We start from the raw sequence: 22,414 nt of genomic DNA, 5'->3' as shown, positions 1-22,414 counted from the left end.
AAAAAACTGAACACAAAAAGAAAACAATCGACGAATTGCACGATGTATTTGCTTTGGTTACTGTTGCTTTGTTTAACGATGATTCAATAACTTTTGTAATAACGCGGTTTGTTTGCTTGAAATACGAGCGTATGTTAAAAGATAAATGCGATATGCAAAAGCAATAAAAATGTTGGAACAAATATGTGCTTTTTTCCTCGATGTTAATAACTACGTAGTTCTTTTTATTGTTGTTGTCACTATTAGTCTGGTAAACGTATAAATGGAAATTATTTGATACGTATTTTTGAAAAAGTATCCGTATGCTGAGTAAATATGAATTACATTTCAACGATTCACATCTTCGTGACTTCGATTATAAATAAATTCTGATTGAAATTGTGCTTTCACTGACATTCTTCAAACTGGAGTAAATAAATTTATACTTCTACTTTTTATCGATAGCTATGTTTAAATTAAATCAGTGACAATTTAAAGAATACACTATAATTAAATATACAAACGCATAAATGTCAAACGAAACTTGTGAGTTATTCGCAGATACGTAGATAAATTATAAATTACGCCAAGGAATGGAGATCAGGAAATCAGAGTATTTCGGTCGGTCTAGTTAATAAATTATGTGATATATGAACAAGTGAAATGTAATTATCTGACGCTAATGAACCTAGTTCAGTCAATCAAGCGTTTCAATGTATCGAATTCAGTTGGATAGTTCTGAGTGACTTGACTTTAACCAGTCAGTTAATTAATTCATCCAGTCCCTGAGCTAATTAGTCAGCAAGCCGATCTTAACCGATGATGCAATAAATGAACCAGGGATTTAACGTATCCACTCAAAATTAATTTTCAGCTCTCTGAAACACTATATAACGCGTCCAAGTTCAATATCATAATATTACGTTAAATTTTTAGTAAACAACGACACACAGTGAAAATGAACTGAAATGATCTGAAAGGTTGCTAGAGAATTATTTCTGCATTCATAGAATATACATTTCACATCTCAGAAGTGTTTAATAACCATGAGATATCATCTGTCTCATTAAACCATCCACATTTAATTATATTTTTATTATATTTCATTCTATATAATATATCACCCACTATTTAATTAAATATTGTACTCTTCGCCACCCTTCCGTTGTTTCGAACTATGACAAAAACCTTTCACGGTAAATTAATATTACTAAACTTCGGCCCTCCTGTACATCTACTCTGTAATTCCAAGGGAAGTAGTTTCGAAACTATCATCCACCAAGTACCAAGGGTCGTCGCAATTTTTCCTTCATTCTCCGTGGAATCGATCGACGCCACTGTTTATCAACGATCTTTTATGCGAGAAGTCGAAACGAACTTCTATTTGCCAATGTGAGCGAATAGTCCAGGGGAGTCTTGAGTTTACGGTGAACAGTGCCGATATTGAAACCCGAATCTCTGTGGCGTGCGCGCGCACGTTTTCGATTCTTTGAGGAATTTCTCATGCGCGGTTGAGTTCTTTCATATTTCTTCTTCCTTTTTTTTCTCTCTCTCTTTCTCTCTTTCTCTTTTGCTATCAATCAGCTCGTTGGTAACACGTCCCGAGGATTCGTGGTAAAGACCGAGCATACGTCGAAAGTTGGTCGAATATAGCGAGCTGAATTCGAGCGGAATGTTGTCCGATCCGAATTCTAGAAAGAGAGGGCTGCGAACTCGTCTTATAAAGCATCGCGTGTCTATCCAGCCTTCGCATTTTCGAACAAGAAGGCGAGGACTAATTTCGAGGACCGTCTTTACTATAAAGTTAAATCAAGATTTTTTAATTTTTAATTAATACTATTTTATTTTTTTATTATTTATTTTTTTGACAATAAAATAACAGCAATTCTAGGATCCACAGTAGTATTGAGTAGCTTTAGATGACGAAACAACAGTATAATTTTTATTGCAAAACACTGATTGAACGATTGACACCATGTTTGTATAAAAATTTTATTTTATTAGTCAAGCAGGTTAAAAAGTTTTTTAACCTTCTATTCTTTTGCAATAGAATTTTTGGAAATTTGTAGTAGACCTACTCCCTTGCATCGTTACTTTAAAAATGATTAAAATATTATTATCTATTAGCTCTAGCAGTGTAGTGTCATGCAAATAATTGCTTCGAATAACTTCATGTTAATCCGAAATGAAATCATCGACGAGAACGCACATTTAGTATCATTACCGCGACAATAAATTAACAGGTTGTTATATATTTTAATATTTTATCATCGTTACGCTATACGAAAGTGTTAAACACAATGGGTATTTACGTGTTTCCAGCTGCAACATTTCGTTTAATCAATTTTTGGCCCATTATGTATAATCTAATTTCAAATACGTCCATAAAGATACAAATTTGAAACGATGACATTGCAGACACTGTTTTATAAAATTTACTTTCCACTAAAATTTGTGGAAACAAATCATTCGTCTCTCGAGAACTGGACATTGATCGCGTTATTTAATAAAATTACATTGGTCAAATCAAATTTACAATTAAACGAATGTGAACATCGAGTGATAAGCGACTATTGAATTATTATCGAGACTTCGAAGATGAAATAAAGTCTAACAGAAACGTCGATATAAATCATATTCTGATCGTTCGAATGAATTACGTTAATAAATGTGATTCGCGTTACGCCAATACGTAATTCTTACGTGATTAAAACATTAATTACCATCGTCCGCAACATTACTTGTTTCGCAAAACAGGGAATGCAAGATAGAACAGAAAGCTCGCGGGTTGCCCTAGAATTTCTGTAATTCAGCAATTTGCCGGGTCCGGGTACACTGATTTCGTAAAACGCGCGGACTGTAGTCAACCTCAATGAGAAGAAGACTATCCTGTGGAATGTGAAGAAGTAATAAGAATAATAAGAGCGTGACGCCTGTTACATTTAGAAATTGTAGCAGAGGAGAGCACGTGTTTAATATCCTGTTAAGATGTTCCGCGTCGAAAAGGAAATGAAACAAATCCTGATCTCTAAATACCGAGAATAATTGTTGAAAATGTTTCTGTATATTTTAGATTTAAAGTCAAACCAGTATGCACTCTGACCGCGTAATTTAATACTTTCATTTACTATAAAATCGTTTACATATCCTTCCAAAGTAATCGATTAGTAACCAATTATAATAACAGGATGTAATATTCTCTCGTCGATATTTCACTCGTCAAAGATATCAAAAATCTTCAAAAGCTATAATAACCATTGCGAAATCCATTTTGTCCAATTTTGTTCCAAACATCAATTTCACATAATAAATCGAGCGTTTCGACCAACCGGTTAAGTGAAACAAACTGCTCTTCGCGCGCGTCAACCGATGCAAGTATCGATCGATTGAACGAACCTCGCGATGTCCGTCCGTTTTTGACATAATTCGAATACCCGGATACGCTAAAATTCACGGATACGTTTAGGGAAGCGTGCGGGTGAAAATTGTGGTGGGAAATACGGCGTGGTGGAATTTCATTTTTCCTATCGGGTCTATAAACCGGATGCCGTCGGTTCGAGGCGCGTTTATTTGAACAAACGTTTCCATCCATCCAAAAGAGTGGCTTAAAGAAATAAGCACGTGGAATTTATGATAATTCCGATCCCTCCCCTTCGAATGGTCTATGAATTTCAAGTGTATGCGGTAAGAATACGAACGTTACTTACGGGGAAATATATTCCGGACTACATACGCTCGGAATGCTCACGGGTTTCTCCCGTCTCGCGGCGCGTGGATCGGCATATTTATCCCGGATTTCGCAAATACTTTCTACAAACAATTACGCGAAATTGATTTTTATTTAATTCGTCCACGATTTCGTACTCGGCCAGCAGCGAATGGTCCTGCCACGACGATTTATATTCATCAGGAAATTGTTAAAATCGTGCGAACGTCGAAATTTCAAACTTTGCGAACCGCTTTTCAGAAAATGCTAGATCGCCAGACTCCGTGAATCTGTGCATTTTAGAACGCGATTCTGTGAGTATTAAAATTCAATCTCCCGATGGAAAAATGATTTCGAAAAAAGTGAAGAATAATGAAAATGTTAAGTTGTGATTAATGTAAGAAATATAAATAGCTCTATTTTTATTTTTAAATATAAGTAGCTTTATATTTTTCGAGAAATATAAAAGCTACTCACTCTAGCGAGTTTCGTAGAAACATATCAGCTTGAAATTCGAGAAATTTTGATTTGAAATTACACCGATGGTTGAAAACTTAAAAGTTAAAATTTTAGTACCCGAGATACTCGAGATATTAGTTTGATTTTTATATTTGAAGTGAAATAACTAGTTTCTCTTTTAATTTCTTATTATCACAGACGAAAAGTATTTTACACGTCGCTGGTAACATAATTAAAGAAATGAAATCTAAATGGAGATTTGTTTCATCTCCTATTGTAAACAGGTTTCCGAAACGTGAGATATGTAAATTTTGGATGTCAGAGAACTGAGTTCCAAGAGACAAATGGAGAAAGGCGGATGAATGTCTGATTGCAAATAACAGAAACTTTTGTAATGAAAGCGTTAGAAGTTGAACGATTTCTGGAGTCACCAAGTATGTTAGAAGATGGCGGTGCAACGAGGAACTATTCCTTGCGTGCACGCTGAACTTTAATCAATTTTCATAGTTCCAGGTTCAGGAACTCCTCACACTTCTTCGGACAAATTTTCAGAAAATCGACGGAATAATTAAGAGGCTCTGAGAAATACATTTAATCATTTAATTCTATTTTCTAAAAAGAGAAGAAAGGTTTACCTTTCATCTACGCGTTTCATTTTATTTTACTCTTACTTAGCTTCACTTTAATGTCTTCTTGCATTGATTTTCTCTGTAATACAAACGAAGCAACAAATAAAAAACGAATAAAGAGGGAAATAAATTTAATTTCAGTAAAATCAACCCAAACAGCATAAATTAATTAATTAAACAAATTACTCTTAAATATTCTACCTAATTTTACACATATTTTCCCAAACTTATATAAACTCTTTCAGGATATTAAACGACCCAATTTCGTTTAATATCCAAAATTACTAGAAATAATACTTCAAACATTGAATTTTGAAGAATTTGGCCCATCTATCTATTAAAAAATTTTTAAAATTTCTCCAAGTTAAACGCCAATGTGAAAACTTTTCATCATCCTATGAATTACAGAGTGACACAGTAATGCAACAAAGAAGATAATATAAAATAGAGGAATTTAAAGCCGCCTGAACCGGAGCCTCTGTTCAAACAAGACGTACGTTCAATTTTTCGACACAATAATGTTATAGTCTCTTTGTATTCAGTCAACTGTGCAATCACTCGAGCTCTATTTGATTCGTTGACAGTGCTCGAGCGAGGTGGAAGGTTTAAAAACCAATTTTCGAGCGATTTCGCCGGTCGGTCGTTACGTTTAACCGGTCGATAAATACGTTACGACATTTCAGCTAGGAGATAGAACAAAAAAAAAAAAAAAAAGCGAGGGAAAATTAGTTAATGCAATTCCAAGTCGCCGCATTGTACAGCCAGACACGCAATTACAAGTTCACACCCTGACGAGACAGAAACGAATTCAGTCAACAGTTGCGCAATGAATTAACTGCATCCGCGTAATTGGTGACAGAGAGTTGTTTCATCGGCGAGAAATATTTTGTTCCCTACTCCTCTCTCTGTCTGTTACTTTTTTTCTCCTCTCCTGTTTCGTCGAGGCATCAACAGAAATAACGTTGCAATTAAACGAACGTCGTGATTAAAGTGCGACATCTTCTCAGTAATAAACACATCACGATCCCACTGCGCTTGCCATTACGTTGACTCGTTTAAACCACTATTTCTGATTTCTTCGAATTTTATTATGCGTACACGATGGGCTTGGTTATGTCGTCTCGTTAAAAATCAGGCAGTAATATACTCAGTTTCTCAAAATTTTGTAATATTACATTTGAATCTACATACAGGTACAGGCAATGATGGAGAAAATATTTAAAACATTGAACTTTATATTGCTTTCGATAGGTTCAACATTGAAAAATAAGATTTGAAAATTAAAATTTCTATCTGAAGTTAATATATATATCCTAATTAAGTGTCAATTTGAGAAGAAACGGACAGAACTTTTCAGTCCATTCCAATTTCTCGTCACTAACTCGTTTTCAATAAGAAGTGACGTCGAAATGAAGAAATTCACAGAAAACGTGTTTTTTTTTTCGAGAAACGAAGTCTGTATCTCTGGCGCGTTCGTAGTTTATGCCTTCTGCCATTGCACCGATGCGTCTAGATTAAACAGTTGTTGATCAACGTATGTACATAAGCGGAACGTAAAGCGCGGCAGCAATTTTGAAATCGGCCAGCGATAAGCGAGTAACAAGATTGATGATCGAATGATAGCGCGATGCCTGTCGAAATCCCCGCGAACCATGGCCTCATTCAAATCCGCGGGATTCATGGGTCGTTTGTATCGAGCAATATTCCGCGGACCATGGACGAATTCGTCCGTATAAAACACTTTCGGCGACACAAATTAGCTGCAGCGTGCAAACCTCCCATTCGCCGCTCCCGCCGGCCATGCGATAATGTCGCGATGTGCACGCGAAATTCAGTTGCGTTACGAAACGAAACGATCCGGTGTAAATCCGCGTGTATTCCGCGGACACGCCCGCGCCACCGCGTACGTGTGCGCAATTTCGAAAGAAACAAGAACGGCCAGAATGTTGCTCGTGATGTTCGAAATCAAAAAAAAAAAAAAAAATTCCGGTCTCTTGGTTTTTTGCAAGCTTTTTCGGCAATTTACTCATCACTCGGTGATAGATTTTGCGATTGTAAAAAAATCAATAACAACAACAAAAAAAGTTGAACGATCAAATTCTTCTCGTGGGATTTTTTTTTTTTTTTTTTGGCAAAAAACGAATTTTCAAGGATAAAATTCTCGCATGTGTCTCGTATTTATCTATTATTGGAGTGTTAAACTGACGCGATGGTGAAAAATCAATGAGAGCGAATTCAAATTCTTTTGTGCAGAATTTTTGGTAAATTTTGAATGTTTCGCACGTTTGATGTCAGAGTGACACGCCTGATAAAAAAGTAAAAGGCGAATGTGATAGTTGAACTTGCAAATTCTTTTACGAAAGTTCTTTGATAAATCATTTAACTTTGAATTTTCCAAGACAACGTTTCTCACACATGTTCCATGTTATGTTTAACTAGATTATGTTCCTTCCATTTGCAACGGTATGATCACTTGTACTCTCCCATGTATTACCAGCGCAAATTGCAAAATTATAACTTACGAGTCCGACAGCGGAAAGCATACAGTGGTGCTACTGGCTTGCAAGTAGTACGACCTTATAAATTCTGCGACTGCAACTCTGCTATAAAGATTAGACACATATTATTAATAAATGTTCCAACGAGATAAATTTTGATATAAATTTGATCCGAGATATTTCGAAGCTCTAATTGAAGTGTACCTAAAACACAGAATCAATGCAGGAACAACAACGTTTGTTGAAAACTTACTTGTGATAATACGCTTAACAGTATTAATGGTAGAGACTAGGTTTAGGCAGATTACGTTCTAATCAGACATGTTAAGCATATTAGACTGGATGAGGTTTTAGGTTAGTTAAGGCTAGATTAGACGATATTGGTTACATCTATCTTTGACTGTGCTAGCCTGCCTGCGCGCAATGATATTCGAGTCACAATCGAATTCGCAGTAAAAATATATGTGATCAATTTATTAACAATACAACCCTTTACCTATTTATGTCGAAATGAGGAAAATATTTTAGTATTATCTAAAATTTCTTCAAAACTGAAAGAAGAATTTCTAGCTTAAGAAAATATTCCGATCTTTCAATGTCATTTTTCTTAAAGAAATTATTTTATGAGACAAAACCTTATTCACAAGTGATCTGAAACATTGTATCGTTTCTTTCATAAAACGAACAAACAGTTACGTGTTTTATACATTTTTAGAAGTATAACGAAGGTGCTAGAATAAAAATTTGTAAAATTGTATTATCAATTTCCGCGTTTCGATTCTCTTGTAAATATCTTACAGAAAAAAACATCCGTCTGATCAGTCTGATTTTTACAAAATTGTCCTTAATTCTCTAATTTATTATAAAAAAATATATATTTATTATATTTATTATAAAAAATATATATGTTTATTATAAAAAATATATATATTTATCTAGATTTCACATTCACGGGAAATATCAAATGTGAATCTAATAATCATTAACCTCGTCCCATTGTTGGGAACGTAAGACACGATGCTCGAGATTTTTGATGAGAAACGCTACCGTTGACGGAAGAATAATATCCATGGAACGCGTTCTTTATTAGCAGTACTTGGAACTAAGGGAAGAAATTTTTCGCGGTTGAACGAGGTAGACTTTGCGCCGGTACGGATATGAATTTCATATTTTACGATAATACCGCGGGATGTTCTTAAAGTAAACGAATCTTGGCCTGGCCGCAGTTTTCACGTAGTCGGAGAAAAATCGCACTTACTCCGTGGATTCTGTGGAACGTCGATGGGAACGACTTTTATATCGATCGCTATCTGAATTCCGTTCGTCCCTTCGTAAATATCGAAGATTGAAAAACCGGATTGCGAGCTTAAATCGTAATGCCGTGTTGTTTCGTTCCTATATCAATGGGAAAATTCATTCTTGGCGTTAATTTCCGCGCGAAAATTCTCGATGAAAATTCTCTCTCGATGAATTAACTGAAACACGTTCGACCATTTATATCTCTTTTTCTTTTCTGTGTTAAAAAATTTATTCCGGGAAAATTCCGACTGGAGAGAGTAATAAGGAAAAAATTGCACAGAATTCTTGCTTCAATTGTTACTAAAATATAAAAGAACAGAACAGAATAATTGTAAAATTCATTTCTTCTTGTGGAATTTAACAGCTTACACGGTGCAGTTGTACACGAGCAATACTCGTGTTACTCGCGCAATAGTAAAAAAAGTATCATCAAATATTAAATATTAGTTATAATTCGAATTTAATGTTGGTTGGATACAAAATTAGTTGAAGTATTAGTCTTGAGAATGTGTGTTGTATATATATATTTCTACACTCTGTGCAGTTTTTAAATATCCCTTTGCCTCTCGTTTCTACCCGATATCATTTAAACGTTGCGGGAATTTAAGTATCACGCAATCATATTTCGAATAAACGTACCGATAAATAAATACGATAAGTCGATTGAAGTCAACTTACTTGATGAAACGCTTGTATTAATATCGGATTCGCAAGTTCATCTGTTTCAGCGAGAATTGGTCAATATCATGATGCTCCCTTCCATTAGCTTAAACAGAGTAATTGGACACTGTCAATTCGTGAACAGAATTCCCATAGTAAATAGGGACTAACGATTATGTTTAGAATTCGTGGAGATGGAGATGTTCAGTTTAGCACTCTCAATTACATTCAATCGTTAATTTTTGAAACAGAATTTCTCAAATATCTCTACGTTCTACAAGTGCAATAATTTTAAAAAGCTAGTAATTAAGGGGCAAAATTTTCGTACAGAATTTACGTACGAAATATTTTTACGTGTGTATTTCATTTAAACTATTGTACAACTTACATCTGAAAATTATGTCCAACATTCAACGTGACATGATATCAGACGTGTATCGTAAAATTACGTAGCAACTCACACACAAAATATGCACAGACGCGTTAAAACGTAGATTAGGATTTCAAAACGTGGCAAACGTTAAACTGACGCAGGCGAAGTTCTCTCCGTTGGAACCATTTCATTTCCCCTTAACTGTCTCTGAGCACATTCACGGAATCTCGTTTACATTGCGAGTAACAATTTTTTCTTCTTTTTTGAACGCAAATAAAGATTTATCTTCCGCGTGCAACACTACAGGAAAAAATTCGAGATTTTCATTGAAGGAACAGTGAGTTTGAAGTGGACGTCTGCTCGATTGAACTCGAACAAAAATTTTTTTTGGCGCTTTGCCGATAAAATTTTCGATAATTCAATTTCTGCGTACGATTATACATATACATATACATAAACATATATATATATATATATATATATATATATATATATATATGTATGTATGTATGTATGTATGTATGTACGTATAAAGTGAGATTAATCCGATATTCTCAACAAGTTTGTTGAATAAATCGCGAATAAAAATATCGTGGACAATTAATTGAGCAGTCGACCGACAAAAATTTGTAGAACACGTTGGAAATAAAAATTTCGTTGTCGTGAAGAGACCATTTCGAGCGGAGATAGGTAATAACTATACCAGAGCAATCAACTTGGAACAGCATTCATAGACGGAAGACGATAACATAACTGAAATTCGATTAGTCGTTCTATCGTTTTGCGAATCACCGGTTTATCACCCCGACAAGGTGAGAGGGTAAACGGTTATTTCCCTCGGTTCACTTGACGGTAATCGGTTCTAGTTTCAGCTGTCGCTCGAGCTCTAGATAAGTGAGAGTGGCGGCGCGGGGTACAACAGTGTGATCTTCGTGTGTTGCGGATTCGCTCGATTGTAAAATTAAATGCGATAATAGCCGGTCTAAACTCCCCTACTCGTTAGCTGTAGCTCGTTCAAGTGGCGTATACATCACGAAATACCAATTAGCGCACGGTAAAACGAGTTCTACTAACGGCCCACCATTTTGCATCGGGCGATTCATTCTCCTGCAATTTTTATCTCCTTGGTGACTCTCCTAGTGGTTATGGTAGTGTTTAACGCGAAACGTTGCGTGTAAATACAGTGATTTTACGTGCATGATAATAGTAGATAATTATTTGGTTGATTTTAGATACTGCTACACGCAGTATGTGTAAGCAAATGTATAATTAAAATGGAATTTGCTAGAAGAGTGATGTACGTATGATTGATGTTAAAATATTTTATTCTCACATTTTGGAAATTTGACAGAATGTCAGAAACAATATTTCTCCGATTTCGTTTCCTTCGTTCAGTAATGTACACGTTTTCTGAATGTTTCAGTGTTTTGCGCACGCAGTTATTTAATTACTTGTTTAAATTTTCATTATCTCATTCTTCTCTTATTAAAAATTTCAATGAAATCACAATGTAATTTCTATTTCTTCACCTAGCAAAATCTTTCGAAAATTGTATCCTATACACCTATATCATATTTTTAATTACGTATTTGATCATTTAAGTACTCGTGTCTGAAGTGTAAAAAATATTTCTCTATTCTCTCTTCTCAATTAGTTAAAAAATTGCAGGACGAATTTTAGATTTCTCAAGCATGCACGTACAAATGACTCTCAAATAACTGAAAATTGTTCTTCGAATTTAAAAATTGTAAATGGCGTCAATTAAGAAAGTACTAGCAGAACATGGCTCTATATAAATGTTCCACGTCTCGGTTAACGTCGCTTAGCGACCTATTTTCATTAATTAATGTTGAATTTTTATCAAATGTAACTCAGCGTAAGATAATACGTTCATTTTATATGATAATTATCATCTACCGACTCAAGAAACCGTATGAACATTGTGTTTGCATAATTATCTAAGCCTTCAAAATTTTACGAAATACTTTCATTTTAATATCTCGAACAAGATTCACGACCCGATCTCGATTGTTTGATTTCTAGTTTTATTATTATGACAGAGCTCCATTACAACATATTTTACGTGTAAACGCGTATTATTACATATACTACTGTAACGAAGCTAACAGTATTTGATTTACAGTTTGACGAAAGATAGAAACATACTGGTTATATTTATGTTAGTTCCATTTAAAAACAAGATAAACATGATAAATTTGAGCTTATTTATTCACATAAAGAAAAAACACTGAAACATACAACTATAAAAATAAGCGATAATTCATGTGAAAGACCAATAACGTAATAGTGTGACAACTAGTATTTTTGAAATATTACAGTAGAAATACAATATTACGAGAGATATAACTTAACTCTTGTGTAATTAATTAGAATATTCTTTTCCACTTTTCGAATGAAAGAATATCGACAAATATATTCTTCGTTTGGAAGAAAAATCTCAGGTACATCCTGTACCTTTGTTGCCGCGATTTCTCCGAGCTATCCCTGTTATTCCTCCAGTATCCAGCGGAACTTATACCGTTAATATTTTGCAACAATACCGCGACCTACTTTATACCATTATTCGGATTGTCTCGAAAGATTTGTCGGCAGCGGTCGAAAATCCAATATACTTAATGGAAAGTCGAATGCATGCGGTTGAACTACGAAAGGTCTCGTTTATTTCAAATCAATCGATTCGAGATTCGCCGTGTTCGCTCCTCTTTTTCGTCCTAGAAAGTCTTCACGACAACGACAACGACGACGACAACGACAACGGTGACAGAATTGAGATTGTTACATCACGATTCGTTTAATCCAGCGAGAAACGCCTTGTTACGAAATTAAATCGGCCAAATGGCACTGTGAACGAGATTAATTCGATCCGCGTTCACCGCTGTTGGCTAGTAGAGAAAATTGCCACGCTGATTCATCGTTCGAAGTGATTACGTCGATCTGATTGGACCTGTTTCGAACTGTTTCGCGTTATTAATCCTTTCGATAGAGACTCTGAAATATGTATAAAAGGAATATGTCAACGTCGATGGAAAATTTAACAATAAAACCAACAGAGTGATCGAAATGGCCAATCCGTCATTTTTCATCAAAATTTTCTGGATTTACGCCCGCAGCTTTTGGGATTTCAATAATTTCTTGCTCTTTTTTTCTGCGTGATACACGGACGAAAGCTTGCCTCTCTCTTTGCATTATATTTTTTTCCATGTATCTTTCATTTCGCTTCTCTCCTCCGCGCGTGTTTTGCATTTTAGTTGTCCATTCAGTATTCTAAATATAGTATCTTTAATCTCTCTGTGACGGACGTGGAAAAATGAATTGCGAATATTGATCAGCGACAATTTCGTTCCCGCTTATCATTTGAAATATCCTCGTTGACATACGGATGCAAAAGAATTCGTTTCTGCAAAAAATAAAGTGTGAGATTCTTGAAAGAAGTTATCACGGAAGTTACACCTGTGTATTAAATGCATCAGATATTGACATCTTTTAATATTCATTATCTCTTTCTGTAGATAGTCGATATCCAAATTTCTCGATCGTGCTCATTTGTTAGACAGACAATTCAATCTCCACTCTTATCTCTCAATCTTCATTTCGCAAAAAAATCGCCTCCAGATTTTAGATACCGATCGTTTCATTAATCTATATTCCAGTGATAAAAGTATCCGCCGTGTCCCGCAGTTTTTCTCAATTTTCACTTACTCGTGCGGCAGTTACGCCAACGAGAAATATAAAACAAACCATCTAATCTGTTCCCCATGTACCGCTTGAATATTGCAATAGGTTGCTCGACTAGGTAGCGAAATGGCGGTATAATATCGTTCGTATTGTTCGAACGAGGCACGAACAACCAACCTGTCGACGAGGAACAGAAGAGATACACCCATGGAATTATTATGTTTCAGCTCTACCCGAGGGCACGCCCATTATCGTATCGGAACGCGAACGTTACGGTGTCGGAGACACTTTGAGGGCAAATTGTAGCTTACCACCGTCGAAGCCACCGGCTCATCTCTCATTCACCCTGAACAACGCGGCGGTAAGTGATACCTATAATCCACGCGTCATTATCGAATCCGCAGTTAAGGAAAGCCCGTGAAATTAATGGTTTAAGAGCGTATCTATGCAACCTGCAACAATGTTTGATGTTATCGATACTGGGATCTCGAACGTGTGTATTGTTTTTGGTTTTGGAGAGAAGTACTCGGCTTATAAGTGGAAGTATACATTGATTTGAAATGCGACAATGAAGAGAGTATTTCTGATCACGTTCATACAGAAATTGATTCATTCCGTAAATTTAATCATTAGGTACGCATTAAGTACTTGATGTGGTAAAACATGTACCTTTCCCTCTTGTGACGTCTGTCTTATATTAATACCTTTTATAGAGATCACGAGTAAAAATCACGCTTAGAAATTGATCCCTAATTTGTTTGAAATTTTCTCAACCTGATGGTAATTTTCTATCAAAGAAAATCTATCAAAAATGGTGGTAATTTTCTGATTGGAAATATTGAAACTACGTTTGAAATACATAAAAACTATTAACTCTACAGCACGATCTACAACGTTAAATTGTAATGGTAGCACGCTAAGACAAGACGAAATTATACAAAATTTCTCGAAAAAATTCGTTTCTTCTTTCTCTTTCTTTTGTTTTTCTTTCGCAAAATGCTCATTTTTTCGAACCAATAATGAATCACACCTTACATTACTAAATGCATTATTGCTCGAGATGTGAAAATTCCATTAACACGCATTATGACCGAGGCTATTTTGTATTCAATTGTAGCTGTTGAAGTGTCCACAGAAATCGATACGGGAAAGGTAGCGAACCGTACGTCCCGAAGCGATCTCGAAATTTCACAAAGTAAAATCTCTCCGCGCTGTCCGCCTTGCCCACCGCCTCGTCCATTCTCCCCTCTCCTCCCCCCGTCGTTCTCGAAGAACTTTTTCCTTAAACGCTTTTCCGTGTCATCGAAAATAATTTTCAACGCTGACGTCGGATACTTGTCTGTATCTATACGTGTACACGACTAAAATAATTGCACGATATACGAATGAAACGTCGAAGGCACGAAAGTTTCGAGGGAAGGGAAGAGGGAGCTGGTCTATAAAAGTTAAAGAGGTTAAGCAAAGAAGAGGAGAACTTTTCCCCTTGAAGGATCCTTTCCTTTCTGTGTACATTAGTCTCAGTGTCTACGTCCGCGAAAGATTTGTTACTCTGTAATTTTTAGATTCCGTCTCCCGTCTGAATGATTACCCGCAGAGAGAATTCTTATCTTGTTCCAATGTTTCCAATGTACAGTAGCTCTCGAAAGTATCTCGAGAGCTATTATATATCGTGGAAAATATTTCGCGTGTTTCACGTGTGTTGAATAAAATATTTAGAGATTTTATTAGCAGAATGATACACGAGACGTGACACTGGTGTCTCGCGACTTTGGTAAAAATGTTCTACTATTTCGGTAAAATTTGAGACTGGTTATATTTTGATAAAATTTAGAATAAAATAGAAGAGGAGAATTAAGTTTTAGCTTATCGTATTTTATAGTAGTTCATTATATTTTTGGGAAATATCTTCATTCAATTTATAGAGTTAGCGGTAGTGACTAATTTTGAGAAATTTTGTGAGCAGTGAATAGCAAGAAAACATAAATCAATGTTGAATTTCCTAAAAATTATACCTTTAATACATCTTACATGAGGAATCTAAAAAAATATTTCACGTGCTACAACTTGATTTAACAGTTTTTAATTATAGTTTGATAGTGATCTCTGACTATAAATTTAAATTTTCACGAAACTTTTGCTTTTTCATTGGAATTTCATTGGCTTACGTCCTCCATCACTGTCAGAAATAAATATTTTGTCAACATTTTTTGTTGATCCTAAGACCGATAAATATTTTTTAATAAAAAAAAAAGACACCTACTGACGTTATACTGGCGTAGAAATATATTCACGACAGATATAAACTTTCGTGAAATTTCACTCGCGTGGAAGTTAGTTGAGCCATACATCGCCACCGCTGACTGCACGATCCAAATGCGAGGAACATTTCATTTTCTAGATGTAGGTATTTAGCCATATCGAATAATGAGATCCTACGTCGTCATCCTCGGGGATTACAAGTGATACAGAGGCGGCGGAAGGGTCCTAGCTTTTCCGCGTTCGCTGGCGACGTTTCTTTTTTTTTCCTGCATCTTAATTCAATTCTTGCTTCAGATTAATTGATAACAGAAGATTTCCATCAAACATCCTGGAAAAGAAGAATGAATCGAAGAGCAGTGAAACCCGTGAAAGCGTTTCAACATTTTCAAATACATCTCGCGAATGTATGTACATGTTTTATACGAGATCGATATTACGCAATTTCATTAACGTCAAATTCACTATGGCAATAGATTACGAGGCAAATGTGAAAACATACTACGCAAGCCTCAATATTCAAAGACCAGTTTTTTACATGTTTAAAATAGCTATAGTTCGAATGTTAATTTTAAGTGTGCGACCGTTGGTTCCCAGTTTTACGAATATAATCGTGTCTTGTTAGGACGCTATGAATACAGTTCCAAAACAGTCTCACGTAACACGTAAAATCTATACCGTATAGAAGTCTTTTACGACAAGTGTTCAAATACGCTATCGCGAGCTGGCGTAATTAGAAACGAGATATCGAATAATCTCGCGAGCCAGGTGACAGAAGCCAGCTACGTGGGATCTTCTGCCTTTATCAAATTCCATTACCAGTGGATTTTCAATGCTGCGACGAGGGTAGGACACGAGACGAGGGGAAGTGTGTTATTTCCTTGAACACGCGCCGCTATAAAAAGGGCCGTCGGGAATGTACGGTTATGAAGAAGGTCGACGCTCGCCTCTTCGCGCGATGAGACCGAGAGAAAATTAGTAGTAGGTGTGCGCGCACGAGTGCAAAGAAAATGTTGGCTTATAAGGAACAGTCAGGTTCTCGGCCGGGCGAGAAGATTGGTTTTGCCGGTTTCTTACGGTTAATGCCGTTTCGAGGAATCCGTCCGAATTCCCAGGGAACATTTCACAGCCTCGCAAGAAATGAGTCATTTCGGGAACAACGTCTCGTACAGCGTGTTTCCGGCTATGAGTCGGGAACTAAGTACGCTCTAACACTCGGAACAACCATCTAATTTCTAGGTATGCATATTTACAGCATTGGATGGAGCAGCTTGTTCATTCGGTCTCAGACAGTCAATTTTGATCTATATTGCTTGCTGTTACTTCTCGAAGCAACGCCGGGAGAGTACAAGTTTAAATGAACTACGAAATGTGTAAATGAATACGATAGTTAAAATAATATAATCGAGAGTGAAATAGTGGAACAGATAAGCCTCGTTGTACAGTTTGTTTCTTACAGTGAAACTTATTCCGTGAGATTTGATGTAACATACGTAATACTATTTGCACAATTTATATTTTCATTCTGTGTAACTTGTTCGACGCTATACTTCATTAGTATTATATACATTTTGTATAATTTTATTTATGCTGTGCACTGATTTATGTTTCTTACTGTTAGTAAAAATGTGAAGCTGCAAACCACAGTAGTTTTTCCGACGAATCTTTGTTCTTTAAATCCAAAGTTGAAATCAAAGATACGAGAATCACCAAGTATCTTCCTTTCCTTTATACATCAACGACAGTAACCGCTGCGCTGCTCGAATATTAGGCCTAAGGAAAGAAAAAAATCTATCGATGGCCTGGATTGTTCAATTGATAGAGCAGCGCTCGATAAATGAAAGATCTGGCTTCGAATCCCGGACAAGCAATCCGATCGGCCTATTTTTTCTCCTTACAATGCAGACTGCTGAATGCCATCGAAGAACATATATGACATTAATTGCAGGCCATCGGATCATGCTTCCATATATACCTTTTGCTTCGTGTATTACTCCTCGACGCTGAAATTCTTAAATCGTCACGGTTATTTAAACTTTTATGTTTCTTATAAAAATTCACGAAACGAAACGTGATTGGTGCTGTATTAATTTTTAGTAATTTTTTTTTCTTTTCTTTTATTCTATTCTCGCCTTTTTCTTTCAAATTCATTATTTATGCTCCCGAGATGAGCAGATAGATCGCAACTTGAAAGATTTGTTGAATTTTTGAACGAAGGAAAGTCTTTAAACGAGTTATTCGTGCAACTTTATTGTCTCATCTCGTAATATCAGTGTCCTAAAACATGCTCTCAAAAAGTGATGGCTTACAAGCAGCGGCCTTAGACGGTATTAACTGTCAAAGGGTAAAGTTTAAGTTAATTGCAACAGAAAGCGGATCCCAGGGGTATGTGATGAAGTACAAGATCCTCTTTGAATTGTGCACTCTCGAGGATCGCATAGGCTCTACTTTTTAAAGAGTTCTAAAGTAGCGCATCAACCTTTACTAAGGCGAACGCTTCGAATATCCTGCTTAACACCGTATAAACGAACGAGAATTAAATTACATTTAATTCTCGATCTTTAATTTACAAAACGATTTAGAAGAAGGTAACAGTTGCAGAATATCATTTAACATCATCTAGATGAAAAAAAAAAAAGTCTTCTACATTCTTTTGTAAATTTCATGTAAATTTTCTCCAAAATTCTCCTTCTTTTGTAATCATTCTTTAATATTATAAATATTTTTACTCTTTTCTGTTCATTTCAATGAGCTATTCAACGATGGATTCGTATATACACACGTATTTCTAGACTTTCTTACGCGCTGTCTAATTTACGCTTGATATGTTCTACTTACTGCATCACTTTTTGTTACAGACAAGTGTACAAATGCTATTAAAAACTTCATATAGTATTTAACATAATAAATTTCGTAACAAATACAAAATGTTTAAGCCTTAAAATATAAAACGAAACATATTCTGGATATAGAAAACACTTTGAATGTGAGTTTTGTAAATATAACGTTAAGTTTTGTAAAATTAACGTTATATATAATATAACATAAATATGATACTATAAACTAATTCTAAGACTTATTAATAAAAAAAGCACATGGTGTGTTTCCCCTGGCAAAAAAATTAATGATATGGTTTACGTATTCACAATGCATTTAGGTTCCTTTGCAACACTACTTATTCACGTCTATCTTTTTTCGTAATATTCATCGTATATATTATAGCAATTAAACTGTACATTGCAATTATAGCGCAGAAAATGGTATATCTCACTTAAACGTTTGTAAAATGTGGCGCATTGCTTACTTACACTTTGTAAGCAAAATTACGATTAGCCGCGAGGAGGCAAGTTTTAATGACGAAACTTCCCTCTGGCTCAACAAATTAATACTTTCACAGTTGTACTTGAAGTTTTCAGGATTTTACGATTGATAATGAAGCTCGCAGCATACAGATTATTGACAGTTAGTAACAAGGACATTTTGACAAAAGTAAGAGACTGATATCGAAAACAATCGGGAAAGCACTGACTAAAAGTTACTTCCAATTAATTATTTACATCTTCATTTATTTTTAAATACGATGCAACGTATAATATTATTAAACTTTCCACTGTTGGAATAAAATTTATCAAATGAAGAAACGAACGACGAACAACCGAAATTATTAATTAAAGTGAAAGAATTTAGAAAGGATTAAATAATATGTATAAATTCTCGAATTTGGCTTGTAAACTAACGTACTAAATAATTCTAATCGAAATTAATTGGACTAATAATTATAAAATTATGCAGGACTCTGCAGTCCAAGACACGAAGACAGTAAATTTAGGAAAATTGACGTTATGTATAATATAACATAAATATGATGCGGTAATTCTAAGACTTATTAATAAAAAAAGCACATGGTGTGTTTCCCCTGGCAAAAAAATTATAAAACTACAAACTATGTAATGAGATCGGACAGAACACTCGCGTAACATATTCGACGCGTGTAAACAGGCAAATAGCTGGTTTCAGGGGGCGGTACGCGATATTTATGGGTTAGTAAACGTTGCACGATTGAATGGGGACCGCGTGAAGTGACAGCTATCGCGGGGGCTAATGGGGGCTCTTATCGTCTTGCTTCCGTGTAAAATGACGAAATGACGCGTTCCTGCTGCAACGCACCATGAACGCGCGTTTCTAGAGAATCGTAAAACAACGTGAAACCGGAGGGAGTTTCAAGGAACCGGTCGGAGTCAAGGAGAAAACCGCCATAATCTTTGTTTCGCATTTCGAGACGTTACGAGAGACCGTTTCGCGTATGTTTATTAGAAACGTGAAATACCAATACGGCAAAAATATTGCTTCCACCTCGTCGTCAAATATCGTCGATGAACGACACGGGCATCCATGATTTTTATTTCCACGTCATTCCCCTTTGAGAATTCTGCTTTCTTTCGTATGAATTATATATTCATATACAGTGCTTTTGAAAGCGCATCTGCGTACTTTGATAGTTTCTTGAGTATCGCAACTGGTGAACCTTCTCGAACTGAACTTTTACGTAAGAATTTTCTCTCTCTATCGTATCATATCTATGGTATAAAACATGGAGTGTTTAAAGTGGTAGAGCATGCTCGTCGATACGTGTTTGATCTTCTTATGAAGATCGTGGCCGTGCATAACAGGAAACTCTGGTTATTTGATTACTTTCAGCGAGCGTATATGTTACTTTATAAATTTGTTCTTTAATTTCCAGATATGTGCAAAATATTTTTACATCGTCTGTCCTTAAAGAACGGTATGTTTTTCGTTTCCCTACGTCTCTTCGTCTCTCTTTCTTCTCTTTTTTTTTCTGAGGAAAGGACCAATATAATTTATAAGAACTCTCAATATTCCAATATTCTCTCTTTCTATTATATGTGCCAGTAAATTGCATAATGAGCAAATTAATCACGTGATTAAGATGACTTTGTTATTTCAACAGTATTATTCTCTCGGACAAATCATTATAAGCGGTTTTCATATATTCTTCACAACGAAAGTGTATCTCTACTTTACCTTATTTCGTTCCATCCATTTTTGCAATTTGCCTCGTGAAACAGAAAGACAAGGGAGCTCTCTATATTTACGATAATATCAAACATTTCTCTCTCTCTCTCTCTCCCTCTCTCTCTCTCTCTCTCTTTCAGAAACTGTCATCTCGAAAACATGAAATTTTTACTTATTCACTGTTCCATTTACCATTTTATTTATTTATCGATACCACATACGTAGCGCGTTCTCCCCGTTCAATATTCCAACTCGTGCGCGCCTCCGATGTAATAATTTCGAGCATTGTTCATTGAGATGTGTTTCCCCAATCTTCGTGTTTCGCCATGATACATGCTTTCCTCGATACGACACCGCGTATAGATAGGCTGTCTTATTCCAGCATGATTTATTTCCACTATGTTATTTATAGCTGGTGCGCGTACGACATTGTTCGATATCAAAGTGCAAATCATCGGCGATTCATAACTTTTTTTTAAGCCACGCGTTAAGCAGATTACGCTTGACACGTTGTTGACTAAAGCATCGACTTGCCGTTGCGAATACTTTCGACGATTTGCCGCTTGAATTTATGGCTGTATGATTTTGCAAGTTAAAGTGTTCGTCGGTATCTCTGCATTGACGAATATTACGCGCGTTAAGAGGATACGCAACATTTCAAAGTGAGAGATCTCTTGTATACCAGTATTTTATCTTCTGGATATGATATCGAAGTTTAAAAAGATAATCATTTAAGGTCATCAAAGAAAAGATTCTTTTATCTCATAAATTAGAAATTGTTCTATTCTTTGTTAAAAACTCGGATGAATCAAACTCGGATTGTGCGACAAAACAGAGTTTCTAATCTACAAAATCGAACGCCAACAGCAACGATTCAAACGTCTCAAACGAAAGATCTCGAAGAACGAACGAAAGAATTCAATCAAGAAAATCTGCCAGCGTGTCGCGCGAATCGCAAACCGAACGAGACGAGATGAACCCGTGAAGTGTAACGCTGTTTGTAACGAGATTACGGTTGTCACGCGGTTGATCGCAGTGCGGCTTCGCGAGAGGGTGAAACGAATTTGAACACCGGTAACTACCACCATCGTCGGAGGAGTGTGAGCTTTTGTAACTGAGGCTCTGCCCTCGCAATACGTTACGACGAAGTTCGCTGGTGTACCGTCCGTACAATTTAATTGGCTTAAAAACTCAGGTAACTTCTACCAATCAAATGCACACCCCGCGGGAAGAAAGATCGTGGTCGCAGCTGCACAAGAGGCAACCGGGGGGGGGTTGGAAACTTTATTGGATCGTAAGTTGCCACCTGAAGGTACCGGGTCGCTGTGGCGACCGATGTCCGTGCACTCGCCGCTTCCCAGAGAGCTCGAACGAAGCCTCGAGTGTTTCCTTTCTTTCCTTGCTTGTTCGCAGGTGAAAACTCTTTCGTCGTCCTTGGCGACCGCCTGTAGGTCGCGTTCTACAGAGCACAAAAGAGAGAACCGGCGAAGAAACGTCCGGTTTTTCTAATAAGCCAAGCAATAAGGAAATTGAAGAAATTATGAAATACGCGGTCGGACTGTGCGAACGCTGTCTTGACGACACAGGTGGCCTTTTCTCCTCCCCTTTTTCCTGACAAGTTCGTTTGCCAAGGAAGGTGGTTGAAATTATATTATAATATTATATATTCTTATATTATAATAATATTATATTTTAAAAATATTTTCAAAATTAATTAATTTCAAAATTGCAATGGAACGTTGAAATTTTTATAATTAATTTGGATTGTTACTGTCATGTTTCAACAGAATTTGGTATATCTTTGGTGTATCTTTTTAGTAGCTAG

General features: G+C 36.0%; 1 protein-coding gene across 1 annotated transcript in view; it reads left to right on the top strand.

Annotated features, from left to right (window-relative positions):
- Nucleotides 1-22,414, top strand: part of LOC122529602 — a 193,505-nt gene that overhangs the window by 116,831 nt on the left and 54,260 nt on the right. The window contains exon 4 of the mRNA XM_043655886.1: nt 13,527-13,660. Coding sequence (XP_043511821.1) covers nt 13,527-13,660 — 134 coding nt within the window. The remainder of the gene's footprint in view (nt 1-13,526; nt 13,661-22,414) is intronic.

This window comes from Frieseomelitta varia, unplaced genomic scaffold, assembly GCF_011392965.1.
Source record: "Frieseomelitta varia isolate USP_RPSP 00005682 unplaced genomic scaffold, Fvar_1.2 scaffold_298, whole genome shotgun sequence".
NCBI classification, from domain to species: Eukaryota; Metazoa; Arthropoda; class Insecta; order Hymenoptera; family Apidae; genus Frieseomelitta; species Frieseomelitta varia.
The sequence above is the reverse complement of the archived record's forward strand: the minus strand, read 5'-3'. Positions and strand labels throughout refer to the sequence as shown.